Source organism: Coregonus clupeaformis, chromosome 22 (assembly GCF_020615455.1).
Source record: "Coregonus clupeaformis isolate EN_2021a chromosome 22, ASM2061545v1, whole genome shotgun sequence".
Taxonomy (NCBI): Eukaryota; Metazoa; Chordata; class Actinopteri; order Salmoniformes; family Salmonidae; genus Coregonus; species Coregonus clupeaformis.
The window spans coordinates 2,344,321-2,366,391 of record NC_059213.1 but is presented as its reverse complement, the minus strand read 5'-3'; the positions used below and the strand labels follow the sequence as shown (position 1 = coordinate 2,366,391).

At 41.8% G+C, this 22,071-nt stretch overlaps 1 protein-coding gene across 1 annotated transcript in view; it reads right to left on the bottom strand.

Annotated features, from left to right (window-relative positions):
• LOC121557893 (SLAM family member 9-like) overlaps positions 1–14,798 on the bottom strand; it is a 56,274-nt gene extending 41,476 nt beyond the window's left edge. Inside the window, exons 1-5 of the mRNA XM_041871351.2 lie at positions 14,724–14,798; positions 9,627–9,950; positions 8,885–9,163; positions 8,615–8,735; positions 8,131–8,201 (exon numbers count right to left, since the gene is read on the bottom strand). Of these exons, the coding sequence (XP_041727285.1) occupies positions 8,177–8,201; positions 8,615–8,735; positions 8,885–9,163; positions 9,627–9,950; positions 14,724–14,775 (801 nt within the window). The 5' untranslated portion in view covers positions 14,776–14,798 and the 3' untranslated portion in view covers positions 8,131–8,176. The remainder of the gene's footprint in view (positions 1–8,130; positions 8,202–8,614; positions 8,736–8,884; positions 9,164–9,626; positions 9,951–14,723) is intronic.
• Between the last annotated feature and the right edge of the window lie 7,273 nt (positions 14,799–22,071).

Here is a 22,071-nt window from a genome sequence, read left to right as displayed (position 1 = left end):
CTGTAAATGGAGTTGTAATGTTCTCTCTCTACCTCCAGAGGGAGAGAGAGGTTAGGTTGGTGGTGAGACCAGGTCTGTTGAGATCTCACGTGCACCTGTAAGGTCTAACCATTAGGACCTGCTATGGAGGGCTAAAGTTAAGTTGAGGCTGGTATGTCTTGTTGGTATGTAGGCCTATGTTTACTTTTATTTACTTAAATGATGTGCATTTGGTTTATTGATTGCAATAACTACTATGAATATATAAATGACTGATTTAATATAAATTGTGTAAAATAAAAGCCTAACATGATGGAAATTATGTTAGAGCAACTATTTGTGCTCAACATACCAGAAGCCTATTTTACCGCTACACGTAAACCTTAAATGTAGTCCTGTATGTCCTAATAATATAATTAAAATGAAAGGACATTGCATAGGCATACGATATGGATGCTTTATTGATTAGGGTAGTCCTAGTCCAGATAGGGGAATTAGTCTTGCAGTCAGTCATGCGTCCTATTCAACATCTTGGGAAAGGGTTTTCCATATTCCCCCCCAAAAACATAATTAATAAATAACTAATTTTGTCTATCATATAATAATTAAAGAATAATCTATTTATGTTGATGTAAGAGAAATGGTGCAGAGTTTGAGTAGATAGACTAATTTAATTAATTATCTTAATTTCATTGCAACATTGATGTTTCCTACTATTTTAACTATAGGTTGTTGGTTTGTTGTATTGAAACAATGTGTTTTATTTGCATCACTGCAAACCATTCCTTTGTTTACTTCTGTTGGAGAGAGAGAACGATATATAAAGAGAGCGAGGTAAATAGGGTTTTCAATTGAGCTCTCATGGGAGAAGGAAGCTCTTAAAGGTAGTTGTCTGCACTGTACCTGAAACCTGGCCTCAGGGGAATTCATTAGATTAATATATAAATCTCTTCCCCACCATTTATTATAATAGATTACTTTATGTTAGGTTACATTATGAATTAAATAGCGGTCGTATAATATCACACAAACTAGAGGATAGTATCATAGTTCTTACAAATTGGATGAGTAACTTATCATACATCTTGGAGGAAGTATAGTATTATATGTCTTTCTCTGAGACCAGGTTGCTTGTTGTGTTGTAACAACAAAGGAGAATTATGGGGAGAATTTACTTTAGTGGTTAGGAAAACTAACGACAAAGGTTAGGATAATTTACGTAAAAGGTTAGGTGAATTGGGTTAAAGTTATAATAATGGTAAGGGGAAGGGTAAGCTAAAATGCTACAGTTGACCCTGACGCGGCTCGAACACACAACATTTTGATTGCTAGACGGTCGCAATATACGCCCCACTCATCCTCCCCAACCAACCTTCCTCTTATAATTTCTGTCTTAAGTAACCTTCTGTCTTTATAATCAATATTACCTATTGGAGGTGCAAAGATTTACATAAAATACCAAACGTCTGTCCATTGAGTCCAGTCTGACACAATATCTACAGAGTATGCCAACACTTGATTAGTTGTTTTGATTCACAGACTTGTGGAACAAGGATTATAAACTACACATTTACTGTATCTGTGACTTAACTGATTAATCTATCATTAGAATTGAACTGAGTTGAATGGAAACATCATGCACCTGAGCTCAATTTCGAGTTTCTAAAAACCTGTTTTTGCTTCGTCTTTATGGGGTATTGTGTGTAGATTGATGGGAAAAACGACTTAATCTATTTTAGAATAAGGCTGTAATGTAACAAAATGTGGAAAAAGTAAAGGGGTCTGAATACTTTCCGAATGCAATGCATCTATCTATGCAGGATATGCCCAACCAATATATTAAAATGTAATACCGATCAGCTTTTCACTCATACATTTCATCCAAAGTAGGCATGTATTTACACTGCATGTTAAAGGTTAGTTAGACTGCTCCACTATCAACAGAAAATGTTTGTGGTTTCCTGTGATTACGTGGTCATTGTCTATCTGTCATGTAGGGGCCAGATGGTAGAGCGAGAGACGAGTGGTTGAGGAACAGGTAATGTGCTTTGTTAAATAGGTCATGGGCAGACAAGTGAGATGGGTGAAAATGCTGCAGTTAGTTTCACGACGAGTGATGTAGCATGAGCAAAAAAAGTTTTGGGGTGTTTAAACTGGAAAAAACACAGACTCTAAATGTTGTAGCTTACGTACAGTATATAATATATACTGTACTTTGTGACAACTGTGTCGATCCTGAGCAGGGGCGGTGTGTTCATTAGGGCGATATGGGCGACGCACTGCCAAACGGGAAAAGGAAGGGATTTTTTTTCGAATCAATTATATCACGGCAACAGTAGTTATCAGTGTTCTAATCTAGACGTCTGATCTGCCACTAAATGTCCAATCAGGCTAAAGTCGTGCTTCAAATGGCCCCGCCCGTTTTTGGGCGATTTCAGTCAGGTTGAAAATCGCCCCAGAAGTATCTCATAGACTCTCATGTTAAATCTATTTTTTTTCAAATATCAGAGCTTTCAATACAATCTCTATGGGTTTCTGAGGGCTTGCACTTACGCGCTTTCGTCATACGTAACATAACCATGAACGTAACTAAGAAAAGAGCGGGTAGCAGCGTCAATCAATTCACGTACTACTATCAAAGATGGCTAGCGTTCAGTGCAACTCGATTGTCTCTTTAAAAGAAGTTCACATCAAAGACCATTCAAAACGAGCTACTGGAGTGTATGCTAGCGGTCATGAGGGAACATATTGTGGAGGAGGTGAAGTCGACGAACTTCGTAGCTATCCAAGCTGACGAGACCACGGACGTTTTTACACAGAGACAGCTGATGCTTGTGCTGAGGTACATAGATAGCAACCACAAAAGTGCAGGAGCGCTTTTTTGAGTTCCTTCCCATCTCGGAATCAACCTCAGTCTCAATCGCCAGTGTGCTTTTGGAGAGACTGAATGGTCTTTTTGCCGACGACGAGAAAGTCAAACTCATTGCGCAAGCTTACGATGGAGCCAGTGTGATGAGGGGAGAGAAGGCTGGTGTGCAGCAAAAGGTGCGTGAGCATTTCAAGAATGCACATTACGTGCATTGCTATGCGCATCAGCTGAATTTGATCATGCAGCAAGCTAGAACAGTTTCAGTACAAGTAATGTAGCCTCTCTCTCTCTTTGTCCCTCCCTGTCTGTCTCTTTAACACAAACACGCCCAAATCAGTTCACAGTTGATGTTGTTTAAAATAGTTATTTTTCATTTTAAAAAAAGTAAAAAAAATAATAATAATCTGTTCATGTTCATTTTTACAAATCTATACAATTGGCCAGAATATGGTTGTTCATATTTACAAATCTATACAATTGGCCAGAATATGGTTGTTCATATTTACAAATCTATACAATTGGCCAGAATATGGTTGTTCATATTTACAAATCTATACAATTGGCCAGAATATGGTTGTTCATTTTTACAAAGCCATACAGATAGCTGTGTTTACCTTTTCTAGAAATTATTTTCAAATTCTGTTTTCAGGCAAAATGTATATCACTGTTCATTTTCACAAATCTATACAAGAGGGCAGAATATGGAAGTCTATAAAAATTTCTTATTACCAATAACTTGCATCAATGTTTTCAGTAGCCTCTATCAAAAGCTCCTGCTTGCTTGTTGTGAATTATGCTCAGGTGCACATATTTCCAATTCAACCATGAGGTAAAAAATGTGGTAAAAGCTCTTGTTGATCCTGCAATCTGAACAAATACCAAGATGCTGTATTTTCAGCTGATATTTCATTTGTGTATGGAAATGCATATTGTTTATGCAGTGTTGAGGAATGTGAAAGAACACCCTTGATTATTTTTACTGTGATAACTTATTTTGCTTTTGTAAGCCAACACTTTTGAGATCAGTCAATAAATGCTTCTGGCATTGACTTATATGCTGCCCCTGTCTTCATGTTGTTGCTGGACATATCTTTTTTAAAATGTGTGTAGGTCACCTAAATCATCAGAAAAATTGCCCCCCCTGAGAATTTTTTCAGGAGCCGCCACTGATCCTGAGATATCTACGTTACCTACTCTGTGCAGAGAGATCTACTCTGTGACTTTCAGATAGAAGATTCTGGGGTTATACTGTGGAGAATACAGATGGAGAGAAGAGGAGATGTAAAATTGAGAGTGTGTGTTGAATATAACATTTATAGATGGTGTTGATTTGTCAGACCACTTTATCTGAACGTTTGTAAGACAATTATTTGCACGGTATCTTCATTAAATTAATCAATATTAAGATGAAACGTTTACATTTTAGTACAGGACGACTGTTCTGCCAGCTCTCCTATATTAGGCCTATAGAATGTCCCCCAATCTGAATCTTGTTGTCTTGTCTGTTCCCTGAGTTCCTTGATGATATTAATACATGATTCACAACGTATAGGCTCTACTTAATTTGGTTTACACTTTGTTCACTAAATATATTTTCTACACTTCATTAATTATACATATGGGCTGGTTTCTGGTGAAAAAGTTCAACACCCAGAAACCTCTGCACAAGAAGGAGGGGTTGTCAGTGTGGGCTGCAGAAACATCTTTGTTTTAGGGGGAGCCAAAAGGAGTTGTTCATATTGACCATAATGCTATAGATCAGAAATCAAAGTGAAAATGTAAAGGTACTCACCACCCTGTCCATGCTGCTGCAGACTGAAAGACTGTATGGCTAATCTGTGTTTGATACTAATTTCCTGTAACAAAACACTGAACTCCCAACATTGAACAATCTGAATTTGCACAGAATGATAAATGAGGCACTCATATTTTCTGACCAAATCCAATTAAAAATAACATAATTTACAAGACATGTTTTTATATAAAATATCAATTGGCACAAGAATGCATGACCACAGTCAAAACGTAAAAGCATAGAAAGGTATGAGAACATTTAGCTGACAAATGATTTAAGTTACACTTACAATATACAGCACACTGGCTCAGAGTACAAAATAGTGTAGTATGCACAGTACAGTATGCTGAAATATGAAACCATTCAACAACTAGATGATAAAAACGATCAACCACTAGATGGGGAAATACGTTAGAAGAAAAACAGTGTTTCCTTGAAAGCAATTTCTTGAACTTTAATAGGATTCGTCATCATTCTTTTCAAATTAGAAATGTACAGCTGCCTGGCATTAAAAGTAATTGGACAAAACGTCCCAAATACACTTAAACTCAAATAGAGAAACACACTTGAAAACCACCAAACAATTACAGTGGTCCCTCTTAGTTTGACCCTAGAAATAGGCTACATTTGGTATTTGGTATTTTATTAGGATCCCCATTAGCTTTTGCAAAAGCAGCAGCTACTGTTCCTGGGGTCCACACAAAACATGACAAAATACAGAACACATTAATAGACAAGAACAGCTCAAGGACAGAACAACATCAATAAAAAAAAGGCACACGTAGCCTACATATCAATACATAAACACAAACTATCTAGGTCAAACTTTAAAACCAGAATCTGGAGAAATTGTGCCAATCTCAAACTCTTGACTGCAGCTATGGATGCAAAGACTAACAGTTTTCAAAAGTTATTGTAGTAATACATTCTTTGTTTACAAAAACTCAAATGACAACAAAAATATAAACAATGGAGTCAACTTAAATCATATTTTGGGTTGTGATAAGGTAAGTATATTTTTCAAGCATGTATGGGGGATTGACGACCATTTAACATTAGGAAATGTATGGAATGTATGGGTAAGTCTGACTTAATATATTGAAGCTCAGTACAACAAAAAAAGCTCAGTACACTATCAGTTTGAATAAGTAATAAGCTTATTTTAGAATAGTGAAATGTGAATTATATTATCTTAATATAATATATTAATATAAAATAATAATATTCAGTCTCAGTAACTACTCTGAAATAGAACTGTATAAAAATGAAATACCATCGTGAGTTGTTACACTGGAGGCTGTCAGTAGATTTGGTATTTTTTCACAGTTATATATGTGGGCAAACATATTTGGAGCACAAAATGCTGTAATAGAAGGAGTGTCTGCAGGAGCATGCAGGAGGGAGTGATTGTATTATTAAGAGATGATGAGCTACATACTGTTTAGACAAGGAAAAGCAATAAATGGTCCATCATAATAAACTAAACTGTTAATTTTGTACATTCAAACTGCATGAACGCAGTTGTTGTCCAAGCAAGACCTGCACTACACTCATTTCTGCATTTTGTGAAAATAAATGAGTAAAATGTCACCAAAGATCACTTTCTGAGTCAAAAGGCAAATAAAGACCTACCCCTTAGAAATGTTTCAATAGGATCTACATGGTGAAAGGAAAAAATTTACTTGTTGACTTTTTGTTTCCAACGTAGCCTAATAGCCATTGCCTCTAAGGAATATGTGGCTTTCTCACCAAACATCTGCTTTGTATGTACACAGCTGCTATCCAATGGCTAGCTAAACAATGACCAGCTATAAAAAGATACAGGGGAGGCACCTACATTTAAACAGAACAGACAATACTGAAAAGAAGCTTTGGCCCAGCATTAGCATAGCAAACACACTAGTGAATTTGATTAAAAGATAGGTTCCATTTGTTTTAACCTATAAATTGGGACAATGTGCACTTGAAAAGAGGGATAATCCTACTAAAAACCCTAGGCATAGCTATTGAATTTGTCTGTGTCAGTGAATCTCATCAAGGCCCCAATTCAACAAAAGACTGTGAGAATGACCAACAAAGGAAGTCTGAAATAACAACAGTGCAATGGTTATATTGGAATTTTCTCCAGTAACAACTGTGCCTCCATTATGTTTTCTAGATGAATATTTACTATAATTTTGTCTTAATGTCCTCTTTAGGATTTAACGCCTTCTCTTGGATGTGAATTATCATGTCACCCTCTCAGTAACTTCCGGTTTTCTCTCTCTTTCATGCAGTGTCAACGTCATCGCTGTTCGCCATGCGATATAACTGTGATAATAAACGGATGTCAGGTTAGGGTTGTCTCTAAGCGGATCCAGTTCTGGTATAGCTGTTCGCTCCTCCTAGACAGGGAGAGGGAAGGAGGTAGGGAGGGAAGGATTGAGAGGGACAAGGAAAGAGGGGCAGAGAGGGGAGGGGCGAGAAAAGGTGTAGGAAATCAAAAAAATAAGACAAATAAAAAAAAGAGTAATATGTTTCATTATTAGATACTTTGTCTCATTGCTCTGCAGTATGTAACTCAACAGTCAACACAACACACATCTAAAACCATTCCTAAAGGTAGTGGGAGGAACCAAGAAGCCAAGCTTAAAAGTCCACAGACTTGACAAATACTGTTCAAGACACGGGAAGATCAAAGGCATTACTATACTGAACAAAAACTATAAATGCAACAATTTCAAAGATTTTACTGAGTTAGGTCCACCCACGCGAAAGCCAGGCCCAGAAAATGAGAATGAGTTTTTCCCCACAAAAGGGCTTTTTCACAGACAGAAATACTCCTGAGGCAGGTTGGATGTACTGCAACATTCTCTAAAACTACGTTGGAGGCGGCTTATGGTAGAGAAATTAACATTTCATTATCTGGCAACAGCTCTGGTGGACATTCCTGCAGTCAGCATGCCAATTGCACGCTCCCTCAAAACGTGAGACATCTTAGGCATTGTGTTGTGTGACAAAACTACACATTTTAGAGTGGCCTTTTATTGTCCCCAGCACAAGGTGCACCTGTGTAATGACCATACTGTTTAATCAGCTTCTTGACATTTCACACTTGTCAGGTGGATGGATTATCTTGGCAAATGAGAAATGAATTTGTGCACAAAATTTGAGTTAAATAAGCTTCATGTGCATATGGAACATTTCTGGGATATTTTATTTCAGCTCATGAAACATGGGACCAACACTACCTGTTGCATTTATATTTTTGTTCAGTGTAAATACAATATGTGCTGTGTGGCTTCTCATTATGCAACCCAACCATATCATATGGGCAAAACTGGTTGCAATGACATCAGGCAGGTTATTAAACTCAGGTTGTCTGTGCAACTCAAGACCACATTAACCTACTGGCACAGAACTAAATCCTATAGTTGTAGCCATGAGGGCTGCAAAAGCTGCTGTATTACGTCTCCTATGTTTATCAGCCTGTAGCATTATTACTAACCTGGTTATCTGCTGGTTTAATGTGAGTTATCTCTGCATACTGAATGTCATCTTGCTTTCTTCCGGGTGAATCTATAAAGGCAAATAAAGGAAATTAAATATACAATGTGGGTGGGAGTAACTGGCAGATATGCACAAATGCTCACCCCCAAGACAGGTTCTGCAAACACTAAGGACTCATGTTACTATGGATACCTGTGACTGTGTTAGCAATCCTTTTGGCGCCACAGAAGCTAAAAAGTAATGATTGTCAGAGTGTGCTTGTGTATATGTGCCTTCTGCTTTTTCAACATTTAGAGAAGTGGTCTGAGATAATGTAACTGTCTGACCAAGCAGAGGAAGTGTGGAAGCTATGCCACTTCATTTGACCTGCATCCGTTGTTCAGACAAAAATGTTCTACCTTTTCCAAAACACTATCCTTGATAATTGAAAAAGGTTTGACTTTGACAAGGAGAATGACCTCACCCTGCTAAAAGATAAATACCTGCCTTGTGAGTGTCCATTTCTACCCTTCTTTAGATAGATTGCAAGTCCAACAAGTCCGGAGGCAAACAAAACGCAGATTACAGCAATAATAAGACAACCTCGAGTCCTCTCATCACCATCTAAAGTAAAAAGAGAGAAAACAATGTTTTTATTAAAACATTGTGTTTCATAAAATGAGCTCTACCATACTTATTGTTTCATATTGAATTTGGTATTGTCTGGATATCAGCAATTTACCATTGCTACTGTACATTTTTTTTTTTTTTACCTGTCACCTTGGAGGGATCACTCTTTATACAGGAATTTGGAACAACAGCGGTCTCATTGCTGACTGGGTTGGCAGCCTCACATCTGTAAGAGTCTCTGTTCTGTTCATCCACCTTGAGAGGTAGAGAGAGGGTGATGTTCAGGTCAGGGCTGCTGCTCTGGTTGAGTATCTCCCCTCCTCTGTACCAGGACAGTGTCACCTCTCTCCCGTTCTCCACAGAACACACCACGCTACAGGAGCTGTTGTCATGGACCGTCACCTGAGGTTTGGATAGATCATCTGGAAGACAAATAATGAAAAAATGAGAATTGCTGAAATGGAACTTATCTTTAAAGTGGAAAAGAGCAGTTGTTATATCCATTTTTGGACTTATAAATTAATGATATGTACCCATTGATTCTTGAAGAATATAACTTATAAATGCCTCATGAGCTTAGGAGAACCCATCAGCTTGTTTTACTCCGGTGTTTGTAAACAAAGAAATTGTGAACAAACACCATATAGTCTCAAAACATGGTTAAAACTATACTTCTTATATAATGGTTGATCAGTCCTAGCATCCATAGCTCTGTCTATGAATTTGAGAGTGGTTACATTTCTCCAGCCCTATCCCTCAGCTTTTTACAGAACTAGGGGCGGGGAGAACGCTTTATTAACGTTTCTACTGCTGATTGCCACTTTAAGGATTTTGTCATTTACAACACACACCCACACACACACACACACACACACACACACTTACAGTACACAGTCAGCTGAAATGTATGTGTCGTCTTCTTTTCAACTTCATCTGCATTCTCCACGGTATAAACCCCAGAATCCTCTATTTGTAGGTCTGACAAAGTGAAGAATCCAGTAACATTGTTCCAGTGAAGGCGGTATTTAAATCTCTTCACAAGGTTGGTATTACTTTGTTTACCAGAGTACACCTGTGCAATATTGCCAAGGTCTCCATAAAGTAAATTGCCAGACTTTAACACCCTCTCTGGAAAAGAGAGAAACTTTCCCACGATGCCTTTCACCTGCCGAGTCTCTGGCTGGGCTGAATGCTGGGCTGCACAGAGCACTGTGGAGAGAAAGAGAGACTCAATATCAACACATTGACTTAAATATCATAGTTCTTCTCTAATAACATAGCAATGTAGCAAATTACAGTTTTTCTCGAATGCTTGAGAAAATGTGTCCAAACAATTAACATGCAGCCGCAACTGAAACACGTTGGCCAAAATGACTCATTTCATTTGCAAAATGCATTAAGACTCTCAAAACATTAAATACATGACACAACATCAACTACCTCCATCAAAACATACAACTTGTTATCTAATGAAAAGTTATTTCAATCAATCGTTACACAATGGCCCAATAAATAGTAACGACAACTATCAATATACCCTAACATGGTTAAACTTCCTATATATTTATCTGGCATTTGCTGATACTATAATAATAGTATGCACCATAAAAGATAAGTAAACATATTATCACTTGTTGGGTTCTATTTTCTAATAATTGGATTGAAGTGATGAATAGCTTAGAAGGAATGCATTAATGAGGAGCATAGGTTTGAACTATACTGATATAAATTGTTTCACATAACAGGCTGTGATTCATGTGAGGAACGTTAGGGGCTAGGATGAGATAAAACTTGTATTTCTAATAGATAAGACTTGTATTTCTCACAGATACGAACACTGCTTTTTTGTGATCTGTGAACCTTCCTTGGACGTAGGAATGGTGTTTAGGGGAGCTGGCTCTTCTCACCAAGACAGGTTGTTATGATAAGGACTTATGCCTGGCAACAGCCAGTGCGTCAACGGATTGGCTGAGTAAGTCTAAACCACGCTCAAGTCTCTACTCTGATTGGCCAGCAGAGAGGTGGGAAACTCTCTGTCAGAGTATTTGAGGAAGAACCTGGAGCAATGTTTTTAGCTCTCTGTCTGCCCTGCGAGGTTTTTCAGTGAGCCCGTATACGAACCAACATACTTATCATACATACATTTTGCATATAATAAATTTAGCTTGGATTAAAGATCTCTTGATTCTTGTTCCAGTACCAGATTTGAATTACGCAATTTCTAACACACAGCATGGGCTGTATTCTTTTTTTCCTAAGATGATTTTACCAAAGATGACCAAAGCAGAAAGAATGTCACTCAGAGCATGAATATCCAGAAACAAAATGCTTTCTTTTAACTTTTTCCATGTTGTCCTTTACAAATTCAATTATGCTGTACAGTATATACAGAGAATAAAAAATAAAAAAGGCAAAACCAATACAATATACACCACATTCAGTCCACTCGTTCTTGTCAATCAGGCCACATGTTTTCATCAACATCACACTGGATTTTTTCCCATGCAGTGCAGCGATGAAAAATCTCTCCTTGCATGGCGCATTCACGCTTGGCAGTCCTCTGCAGTGATTGCCATACAATAGGCAGTCATTGTGTCTAGGAGGGACATCTGGTCATGTAGAAGGTAATCATAAACTTTCCACCTCCACACATCTGAACCCCTCTTCCTCTATGGGCCCCTCTACCTCTCCTTTGTCCTTGCCCTCGGCCTCTTCCTTGGTCCATCCTTGCAAACAGCAACTCAGAGGTGAGTGACCATTTTAATGCATGAAAAAGGACTAATTGCTGATTGAACAATTGTGTAAAGAAGTTTTGCACATGTGCAAAAAAGGTTCACATTCATGGGTGTAATTTGTATCAGCTGTCACCAAATGTTTACATGATTTACTCAACTGAGATTTACATATTTTGTAGAGAGTTTTGTTTACTGTTTTGCAAAAATGTGCTTAGCATTTGCATTTTGTGTGAAAGCAATGAGTGACTTAGTATACTGTTGTGCTCATTAGGTTATGATGGAGATCAGTTTCATGAAACGTTTAATTAAAAGTGTCTTAGCGATCAAGAAAAGCTGTGAAGGCCTGATGTGATGAAACCAAAAACGGTTCTTCAAAGGGTTCTCCTATGGGGACAGCTGAAGAACCCTTTTAGGTTCTAGATAGCACCTTTTTTTCTAAGAGTGTACACACTAAAATTAAGTTCACATGGAAATAAAGACTATCTCAGCAAATTCTTATTCTGCTGTTAATTGCACAATCACTGAAATGCCATCACTGTAAAAAATACACAATCCTTTATTACTTAATTTTTTTGTACCTTTATTTTGACGGGCAAATCCCATTCAGACCAAAACCTATTTTGCAAGAGAGCCCTGCATGTACACAAATTATACAAAATGTACAACCTGAATTGCCCTAGAGGCACCAGAGCGTCAAGGTAAAGAGAGCTCTGCAGATCATTCCATATATGGGGCGGAAAAAAACGTAATGCAGATTTACCTACTGTAATTCTGTAGTGATCAATGGGACATCTAGAGTAAGCCATCCCTGTGATCAGGTCTGGTAATTCGTATGTCTGTAATTTAACAATGAAGTAAGGTATGACGGAAGTTTGCACAAGAGGGCTTTATAAACAAAAAGAGAGCAACGTATTGATCTACGAGACTTAGGGGAGGGCAAGCCTACTTTCTGATATAGGATGCAATGATGTGTACTGAACCTGTCACCCATAATAAAGCAGAGTGTGCTGTTCTAAACTGCATCTAATGGTTTCAGTGTAGTAGCAGTTGCATTCATATAAATGGTGTCACCGCAATCTACACACAATACCCCATAATGAAAAAGCGAAAACTGATTTTTAGAAATGTTAGCAAATGTATATATTTTTTTTTACAGAAATACCTTATTTACATAAGTATTCAGACACTTTGCTATGAGACTCGAAATTGAGCTCAGGTGCATTCTGTTTCCATTGAAAATAGCTGTGTAGCAACGCAAAGACCTGAAAATAGCTGTGTAGCAACGCTCCCCATCCAACCTGACAGAGTTTGAGAGGATCTGCAGAGAAGAATGGGAGAAACTCCCCAAATACAGATGTGCCAAGCTTGTAGCGTCATACCCAAGAAGACTTCAGGCTATAATCGCTGCTAAAGGTACTTCAACAAAGTACTGAGTAAAGGGTCTAAATACTTATGTAAATGTCATATGTAAGTTTAAAAATATAAATTAGCAAAAATGTCTTAAAACCTGTTTTTGCTATGTCATTATGGGGTATTGTGTGTAGATTGATGAGGGAAAAAAACAATTTAATCATTTTTATAATAAGGCTGTAACGTAACAAAATGCGGAAAAATGTAAGGGGTCTGAATACTTTCCGAAGGCACTGTATAAAGAAGAAGCCCATTTTTATTCTCAACATCTTAACTAACTCATCCATATGCTTTTAAAAATATAAACTTATCGTCAATCCAGATGCCCAGATATTTATAAGAGGGGACACGATCAATATGGGCAGCATCCAATGTACACATGCATAAATCATCAGATACAAGTGAATTGGAAAACATCATGTACTTGGTTTTAACTGCAATAGCATACACAACAGTGTCATCTGCATGCAGGTGTACGTTTAAAAAAAATGCAGATCGACCAATATTATTTACATAGACAGTAAAACATACAAGAATGACCTAGTCTATAGCTAACAAAACTACCAAAGTTATCTGATCCAGGCCAAGTTCAGACAATCTTTGAATTAGTAAAGGATGGTCGACAGTGTCAAACACTTTAGATAAGTCAATGAATAGAGCAGCACAGTGTTTCTTCCTATCCAAACCAGTGTGATTTTGGCACTATTTTTAAAATTTAGTGTAGTCTTAGTGATTTTGACTAAAACATAATTAAGTCACATTTTTGTCATTTGAATAATGATTTAGTCTAGTTATTGTCAAAATGATGATTAACCAATAGTAAACATAAATCAGACTTCCATGTGCACAAACATACATCACCTCCTGCATACCTATTCTCTTCCCAACAGCAGAAATATTACAAACATATAAAGAATATACACTGAGTGTACAATACATTAAGAACACCTTCCTAATATTGAGTTGCAGGTAATGTTACTGGTAATGTTACCATGGCCACATAAAGTTGCAAAACAATCTCGAACATTGCAGATAGAAATCCCATGAATAGAGCAGACTTTATTCCTTTTTCAACATGTCAGATGCATCTTTGTTCTACATAGCATATTTCTATATGTACGTTCCAAATTCATTCTTAATTCCAAAATTCTTAATTTGTGTCCGGGAAACCAGTCCTAAATGTCTACATTAACGTGGTGCTCTGTGTTTCTCTGTCTATTTGTTTTCCTGCTCATCCAGTATAAGCAAACACTGACATAAAAAAGAAAAAAAAGATTAGAAAAGCCTATAGCTTTTTACACTGTTTAATAAAGTGCTGTAACGCATATTATTTTTTTTAATAAACTCTTGCATCTAGCTGACACCATTTTGCGAGTGTCGGAAAACACCTCAAACTGTTATGATAGTCCTATAGCCTATTTTTTATAATTAACATCAATTAACATCATCACAAAAATACATGTTCAAGCATTATAACGGTCAGAACCTACAGTAGGCCTAACCTATAACAAAATAGAGAAAGACATTAATCTTCGTCAAAATTGACCAGGACAAAAGAGGAGAAAAGCTCTTTGCATGCATGACTTGTTGCACCATCCTATAACTTCAGAACTGGCCACAATATCTTGTGTACTGCTGCATGATTTTAAATAGTTTATATAGTTAGGGAGAGATACTATATACATATATATATTAATACATAGGCTATTAAAATGGACAACAGTCATAATGTATTGCATTACACCTTATCTTACGCTAATGTATGGTGCTCCGTGCTTGTCCTCTAAAAAACACACCAAAACCCGGACAATGTCTTATGATGGAATAAGTGTCTTACCTGAAACATGACACCAAAGCAAGGCCCATTTCACCTTAATACTTTTTATCATATTTCGTTTTCAAGTTATCGTTATTGTCACAAGCCGGGCTAGAACTCCGGTCTCAAATGTGTAGAGCTGGGGGTACTACCCCTTGCCACAGAGGAGATGTTGTAGGACCCAAATGAAACACCCCAGGCAAAACTCCAGGTAAGTAGATTTAATGTTCAAAACAGGAGGCAAAACAAAACAACTCCCCGAGGGGAGAAAAACAAACAAAAGATAACTTCGAATAACTTACTAGGACTGATACGGTGGGACAAAGCAGGAGACACATACAGTGGGGAAAAAAAGTATTTAGTCAGCCACCAATTGTGCAAGTTCTCCCACTTAAAAAGATGAGAGAGGCCTGTAATTTTCATCATAGGTACACGTCAAATATGAGAGACAAATTGTGGAAAAAAATTCCAGAAAATCACATTGTAGGATTTTTAAGGAATTTATTTGCAAATTATGGTGGAAAATAAGTATTTGGTCACCTACAAACAAGCAAGATTTCTGGCTCTCACAGACCTGTAACTTCTTCTTTAAGAGGCTCCTATGTCCTCCACTCGTTAACTGTATTAATGGCACCTGTTTGAACTTGTTATCAGTATAAAAGACACCTGTCCACAACCTCAAACAGTCACACTCCAAACTCCACTATGGCCAAGACCAAAGAGCTGTCAAAGGACACCAGAAACAAAATTGTAGACCTGCACCAGGCTGGGAAGACTGAATCTGCAATAGGTAAGCAGCTTGGTTTGAAGAAATCAACTGTGGGAGCAATTATTAGGAAATGGAAGGCATACAAGACCACTGATAATCTCCCTCGATCTGGGGCTCCACGCAAGATCTCACCCCGTGGGGTCAAAATGATCACAAGACCGGTGAGCAAAAATCCCAGAACCACACGGGGGGACCTAGTGAATGACCTGCAGAGAGCTGGGACCAAAGTAACAAAGCCTACCATCAGTAACACACTACGCCGCCAGGGACATAAATCCTGCAGTGCCCTGCTTAAGCCAGTACATGTCCAGGCCCGTGCTAGAGTGCATTTGGATGATCCAGAAGAGGATTGGGAGAATGTCATATGGTCAGATGAAACCAAAATAGAACTTTTTGGTCAAAACTCAACTCGTCGTGTTTCGAGGACAAAGAATGCTGAGTTGCATCCAAAGAACACCATACCTACTGTGAAGCATGGGGGTGGAAACATCATGCTTTGGGGCTGTTTTTCTGCAAAGGGACCAGGACGACTGATCCGTGTAAAGGAAAGAATGAATGGGGCCATGTATCATGAGATTTTGAGTGAAAACCTCCTTCCATCAGCAAGGGCATTGAAGATGAAACGTGGCTGGGTCTTTCAGTATGACAATGATCCCAAACACACCGCCCGGGCAACGAAGGAGTGGCTTCGTAAGAAGCATTTCAAGGTCCTGGAATGGCCTAGCCAGTCTCCAGATCTCAACCCCATAGAAAATCTTTGGAGGGAGTTGAAAGTCCTTGTTGCCCAGCGACAGCCCCAAAACATCACGCTCTAGAGGAGATCTGCATGGAGAAAGGGCCAAAATACCGTGTGTGAAAACCTTGTGAAGACTTACAGAAAACGTTTGACCTGTGTCATTGCCAACAAAGGGTATATAACAAAGTATTGAGAAACTTTTGTTATTGACCAAATACTTATTTTCCACCATAATTTGCAAATAAATTCATAAAAAATCCTACAATGTGATTTTCTGGATTTTTTTTCCTCATTTTGTCTGTCATAGTTGACGTGTACCTATGATGAAAATTACAGGCCTCTCTCATCTTTTTAAGTGGGAGAACTTTCACAATTGGTGGCTGACTAAATACTTTTTTTCCCCACTGTAGACAGGACGCAATAACCAAGTGAGAAACAAGGGGAAAACACACAGCTAAAATACTCAAGGGGAAACAAGGCACAGGTGACATAGATAAGCTAATTAGGACACATGAGGAAAAACTAAGGCAAAGGGGAACACAGCTGACCTCTAGAGGCCAGGAGACAAACAGGGGAAGCAGGAAGCTGACAGGACCCCCTCCTCTAGGAACGACTCCTGACGTTCCTTCCAGAACACCCTGGCCCCAGGGTGCGAAAATCTCGGATCAACCCTGGGTCCAGGATGTCCCTGGCCGGAACCCAGGAGCGCTCCTCTGGCCCGTAGCCCTCCCAGTCCACCAGATACTGCAGAGAGTTCTGGACCCTCCGGGAGTCCAGTATCCGGCGGACTGTGTAGGCTGGCTGGCCGTCTATGATCCTGGGAGGTGGCGGGGGGTCTGTGTGGGGGGGCAAAAGGAGAAGACAAGACAGGTTTAAGGAGTGAAACATGGAAAGTGGGGTTAACTCTAAGGGAGCGAGGCAGAACTAAACGATACGACACAGGGTTAACCTTTCTAGAAATGCGGAAAGGGCCGATGTATCTCTGGGAAAGCTTCTTGGATTCGACCCGGAGGGGCAAGTTCTTAGTGGCCAACCAAACTCTCTGACCAGCTCGGAAACTAGGGGCCGTCCGGCGGTGGCGATTAGCCTGACTTTGGTATCTCTGGGAGGTCCGAAGGAGGGTACACCTGGCCTTCTTCCAGGTCCGCCTACAGCGTTGGACAAAGCGCTGGGCCGAGGGAACACCAACTTGCGCCTCTTCCTCTGGAAACAAAGGAGGGTTGTAACCGAACTGGCATTCGAAGGGGGACAATCCGGTGGCTGAGGACTGGAGGGTGTTGTGGGCATATTCAGCCCAAATGATATAGGTGGCCCAAGACGTGGGATTACTGGCCGCCATACACCGCAGGGTGGTCTCCAGATCCTGATTAATCCGTTCCGTTTGGCCATTAGACTCTGGATGGAATCCTGACGATAGGCTGGCTGTGGCCCCAATAAGCCTGCAGAAGGCCCCCCAAAACCGGGACGAGAATTGGGGACCTCGGTCAGAGACCACGTCCAGGGGAATGCCAAATATCCGGAAGACATGGTTCATGAGGAGCTCCGCAGTCTCCTTAGCCGAGGGCAGCTTGGGCAGGGGAATAAACCGGGCAGCCTTAGAGAAACGGTCTACCACCACAAGGATGACGGTGTTGCCCTGGGATAGAGGAAGTCCCGTAACAAAGTCCAGAGAAAGGTGTGACCATGGCCTTCGAGGAACAGGTAAGGGATGGAGCAGTCCCTGGGGTCGCTGGCGTGTCGACTTTCCCTGGTTGCACACAGGGCAGGCCTCAACATAGACCTGCACGTCCTTCTTGATGGCCGGCCACCAAAACCGCCGTCGGAGGAACTCCAGTGTGCGAGCACTGCCAGGATGGCATGTCAAGGGCGACTCATGACCCCACTGCAAGACGCGGGCCCGAACCGAGAGAGGAACGTACAGGCGACCGGCAGGACCACCGCCTGGATCGGGCTCATGGGCAAGAGCTTCTCGTACCCCTCTTTCTAGTTCCCACTGAAGAGGTGCGACGATCCTAGACCTCGGAATAATCGATGCCAAGGGCTTCTCTTGTACCTCGGGAGAATAGACTCGAGACAGAGCATCCGGCTTGACGTTCTTGGTGCCAGGTCGGTAAGTCAGGATGAACTGGAATCGATTAAAGAAAAGGGACCATCGTGCTTGCCGAGGGTTCATCCGCTTAGCCTGTTGGAGATATTCCAGGTTCTTGTGGTCTGTGAGAACCTGGAAAGGGTGCTGAGCCCCCTCAAGCCAATGGCACCACTCTTCCAAGGCCAGTTTAACCGCAAGCAACTCTAGATCCCCCACGTGGTAGTTGCGCTCGGCCTCAGACAGGCGGCGAGACATGAAGGCACAAGGGTGTAATCTCCCATCCGCACCCCTCTGAGACAGGACGGCTCCCACCCCCCACCTCTGAGGCGTCCACCTCCACCACGAAAGGTCTCTCTGGGTCAGGGGTCACCAGAATCGGAGCAGAAGTGAAGCGGCGCTTGAGATCCTCGAAGGCCCCTGCTGCTTCCGGACCCCAGTGAATCTTGGTCCCTCCTCCCTTGGTAAGCGTCGTCAAGGGGGCTACCACCGAGCTGAAATTCTTAATGAACTTCCGATAGAAGTTAGAAAAGCCAATGAACCGTTGAACCTCCTTGACCGTGGCAGGTGTGGGCCAATCGTGGACCGCCTTGACCTTCTTGGGATCCATCTCTAGGTGCCCGGGAGTGACAATAAACCCGAGAAACTGAGTCTGAGAAACATGAAATTCACACTTCTCAGGCTTAACGTAGAGGTGATTGTCAAGGAGCCTCTGGAGAACCCGGCTAACCTGCCCCTCATGCTCCTTCAGTGACCTCGAGAAGATGAGGATATCGTCCAGGTACACGAAGACGAACAGATTAAGCATATCCCGGAGAACATCATTAATCAGGGCTTGGAATACTGCGGGGGCATTGGTGAGCCCGAACGGCATCACCCGATATTCATAGTGTCCCGTGGGCGTGTTGAACGCCGTCTTCCATTCGTCTCCTGGCCGGATCCGCACGAGATGGTAAGCATTGCGGAGATCCAGCTTAGTAAAAATGGAAGCCCCTTGAAGCAGCTCAAAAGCAGTGGCCATGAGAGGAAGAGGGTATCGATTCCGAACCGTGATCTTGTTGAGTCCCCGGTAATCAATACAAGGCCTCAGACCCCCGTCTTTCTTTTCAACAAAAGAAGCCCGCCCCAGCCGGGGAAGTAGAGGCATAGATGAGGCCGGCTGCCAAGGACTCCTTAATGTAGGTGTCCATAGCTGCGTGCTCGGGGGAGGACAAGGAAAAGATCCGACCTCTAGGAGGGCAGCACCCAGGGAGTAGATCAATGGCACAGTCATAAGTGCGATGAGGCGGTAAGGCAGTAGCCCGGGCCTTGCTGAACACTGCTTTGAACCGATGGTAAACACTGGGGACTCGGGAGACGTCAACAGACTCTTGAAACTGGGTACTAGGGGCTGAGGAACTCTGAAGCATGCAGGTGAGTTGGCAAGTGGGACCCCAGCTAAGAATGGTGCCAGTAGGCCAGTCGATCTGGGGATTATGTCTGCATAGCCAAGGGTGACCCAGGATAATAGGATACTCGGGAGAGTCAATGAGATAGAAGGTCTCCTCCTGCTGGTGTTGAGAGATGGTAAGTCGCAGGGACTGAGTCGCCTCAGTAACTTTTCCTGGTTCCAGAGGTCTGCCATCTAAGGCTGTAACTGCCTGGGGTTGAGGAAGTAGTTGGGTAGGGATCTTAAGTTCCTTAGCCAAGGTTACATCCATAAAATCACCTGCGGCACCGGAATCGATCATAGCCTGGACCCGATGCTGGTGGCCCTCCCAGGACAGAGTGGCTGGAATAGCTAGGACCGCGTTAGTAGGAGGAGCTCTAATTTTCCCCATCACAACCCTCCTGTAGCTGGGCGGGGACAGGCGTTTCCCAAAGCTCGGGGCAAGTGGAGCGGAAGTGGCCGGCAACCCCGCAGTAGAGGCACCGACGCTCCCTCATGCGACGTTCCCTTTCGTTGGAAGAAAGCCTGGAACGGCCTAACTGCATGCTCTCCGGGGAATCCTGGGGCAGTTCAGGAGCCGGGGCAGCTCTGAATGACGGAGTCCAAACAGGAGAAACAGAGCTGCTCAGAGGAACTTGGGACTGAGACACCTGACGGCGAGCCGTTCTCCGCTCTCTTAGACGATTGTCCAGGCGGATGGCCAAGGCTATGAGGGACTCGAGATCTTCAGCTGGTTCACGGGTGGCTAACTCATCTTGAAGGGGCTCAGATAACCCTCCCTGAAAGCAGACCCTCAGCGCTTCATCATTCCATCCGCTCCTAGCTGCTATGGTTCGAACTCAATGGCAAAATCTGCCGTGCTTCGGGGGCCCTGACGGAGAGACAGTAGGCGCTTGGAAGCCTCCCGCCCACTGACAGGATGATCGAACACCCGCTTGAACTCTTCTACAAATGCAGCGTGGGAGTCACAACAGGCCTCCTGGGACTGCCACACCGCAGAGGCCCAGGCGAGCGCCTTGTCTGAAAGAAGGGTAATGAGGTAGGCAATCTTGGAACGGTCTGTGGGAAAACTTGAGGGTTGGAGCTCGAAGGTGAGGGAGCATTGGGTGAGGAAACCCTGACAAGAGCTTGGATCCCCAGAAAAGGGCTTGGGAGGTGGTAGTCGGGGCTCCGCCAACCGAGAAGGCCTGTCGTCACTGGGAGGTGACCGGGGGAAGGGGGAGAACCAAGGAGGCGTTCAAAGAGCTGGTGAAGGGAACTCATCATTTCGGCCAGGAGTTGAGAATGTCTAGCCATCAGCTCCTCTTGTCGGCTGAGAACGGCTTCATGGCGCTGGAAAGAAGCCTCATGTCGAATGATCACCGCCAACAGGTCCTGGGAACTGAGTGTTTCTGGGTCCATGATTGACTTGGTTATTCTGTCACAAGCCGGGCTAGAACTCCGGTCTCAAATGTGTAGAGCTGGGGGTACTACCCCTTGCCACAGAGGAGATGTTGTAGGACCCAAATGAAACACCCCAGGCAAAACTCCAGGTAAGTAGATTTAATGTTCAAAACAGGAGGCAAAACAAAACAACTCCCCGAGGGGAGAAAAACAAACAAAAGATAACTTCGAATAACTTACTAGGACTGATACGGTGGGACAAAGCAGGAGACACATAGACAGGACGCAATAACCAAGTGAGAAACAAGGGGAAAACACACAGCTAAAATACTCAAGGGGAAACAAGGCACAGGTGACATAGATAAGCTAATTAGGACACATGAGGAAAAACTAAGGCAAAGGGGAACACAGCTGACCTCTAGAGGCCAGGAGACAAACAGGGGAAGCAGGAAGCTGACAGTTATAGTGTAGGCTACATTCCTCCTTGTTGAGTCCTCACGAATTCGTCATTCTGCCATCGTAGTAAAATAAAGTTACGCTTTGATCACACAAATATGGTTAGCGCAAAATAGTAAACAGCATCATCTGGATATGTGTGCAACAAAAGTTCTGTTTGGTGCATATGTTGGATTTATCGAACTTATGCAAACTGTATGCGTTCCGGCTTGAAAGAAATGGTAACGGAAGGCGAATGTTGAACTTTTGTGAAGACATATCCAGAGAATGTTGTGTCCCATTTAGCCCAAGAACGCTGTTGGTGTGATCAAGGCGACAGAACGCACTGCAACTGCTGCAAGGCAAACGCAGCGTTACATTGGAAATGAATGTACTTCTGGTGTACAAAAATGCAAATAGACTCACGGTGTGATTGAGGCGTTACACATAGATGTTATTCAATCATTTCATCCAAACTGCTCGCGTTTTTAGGAACATATTCCCACTTGGGTGATTGAAAGCTGAACTGAG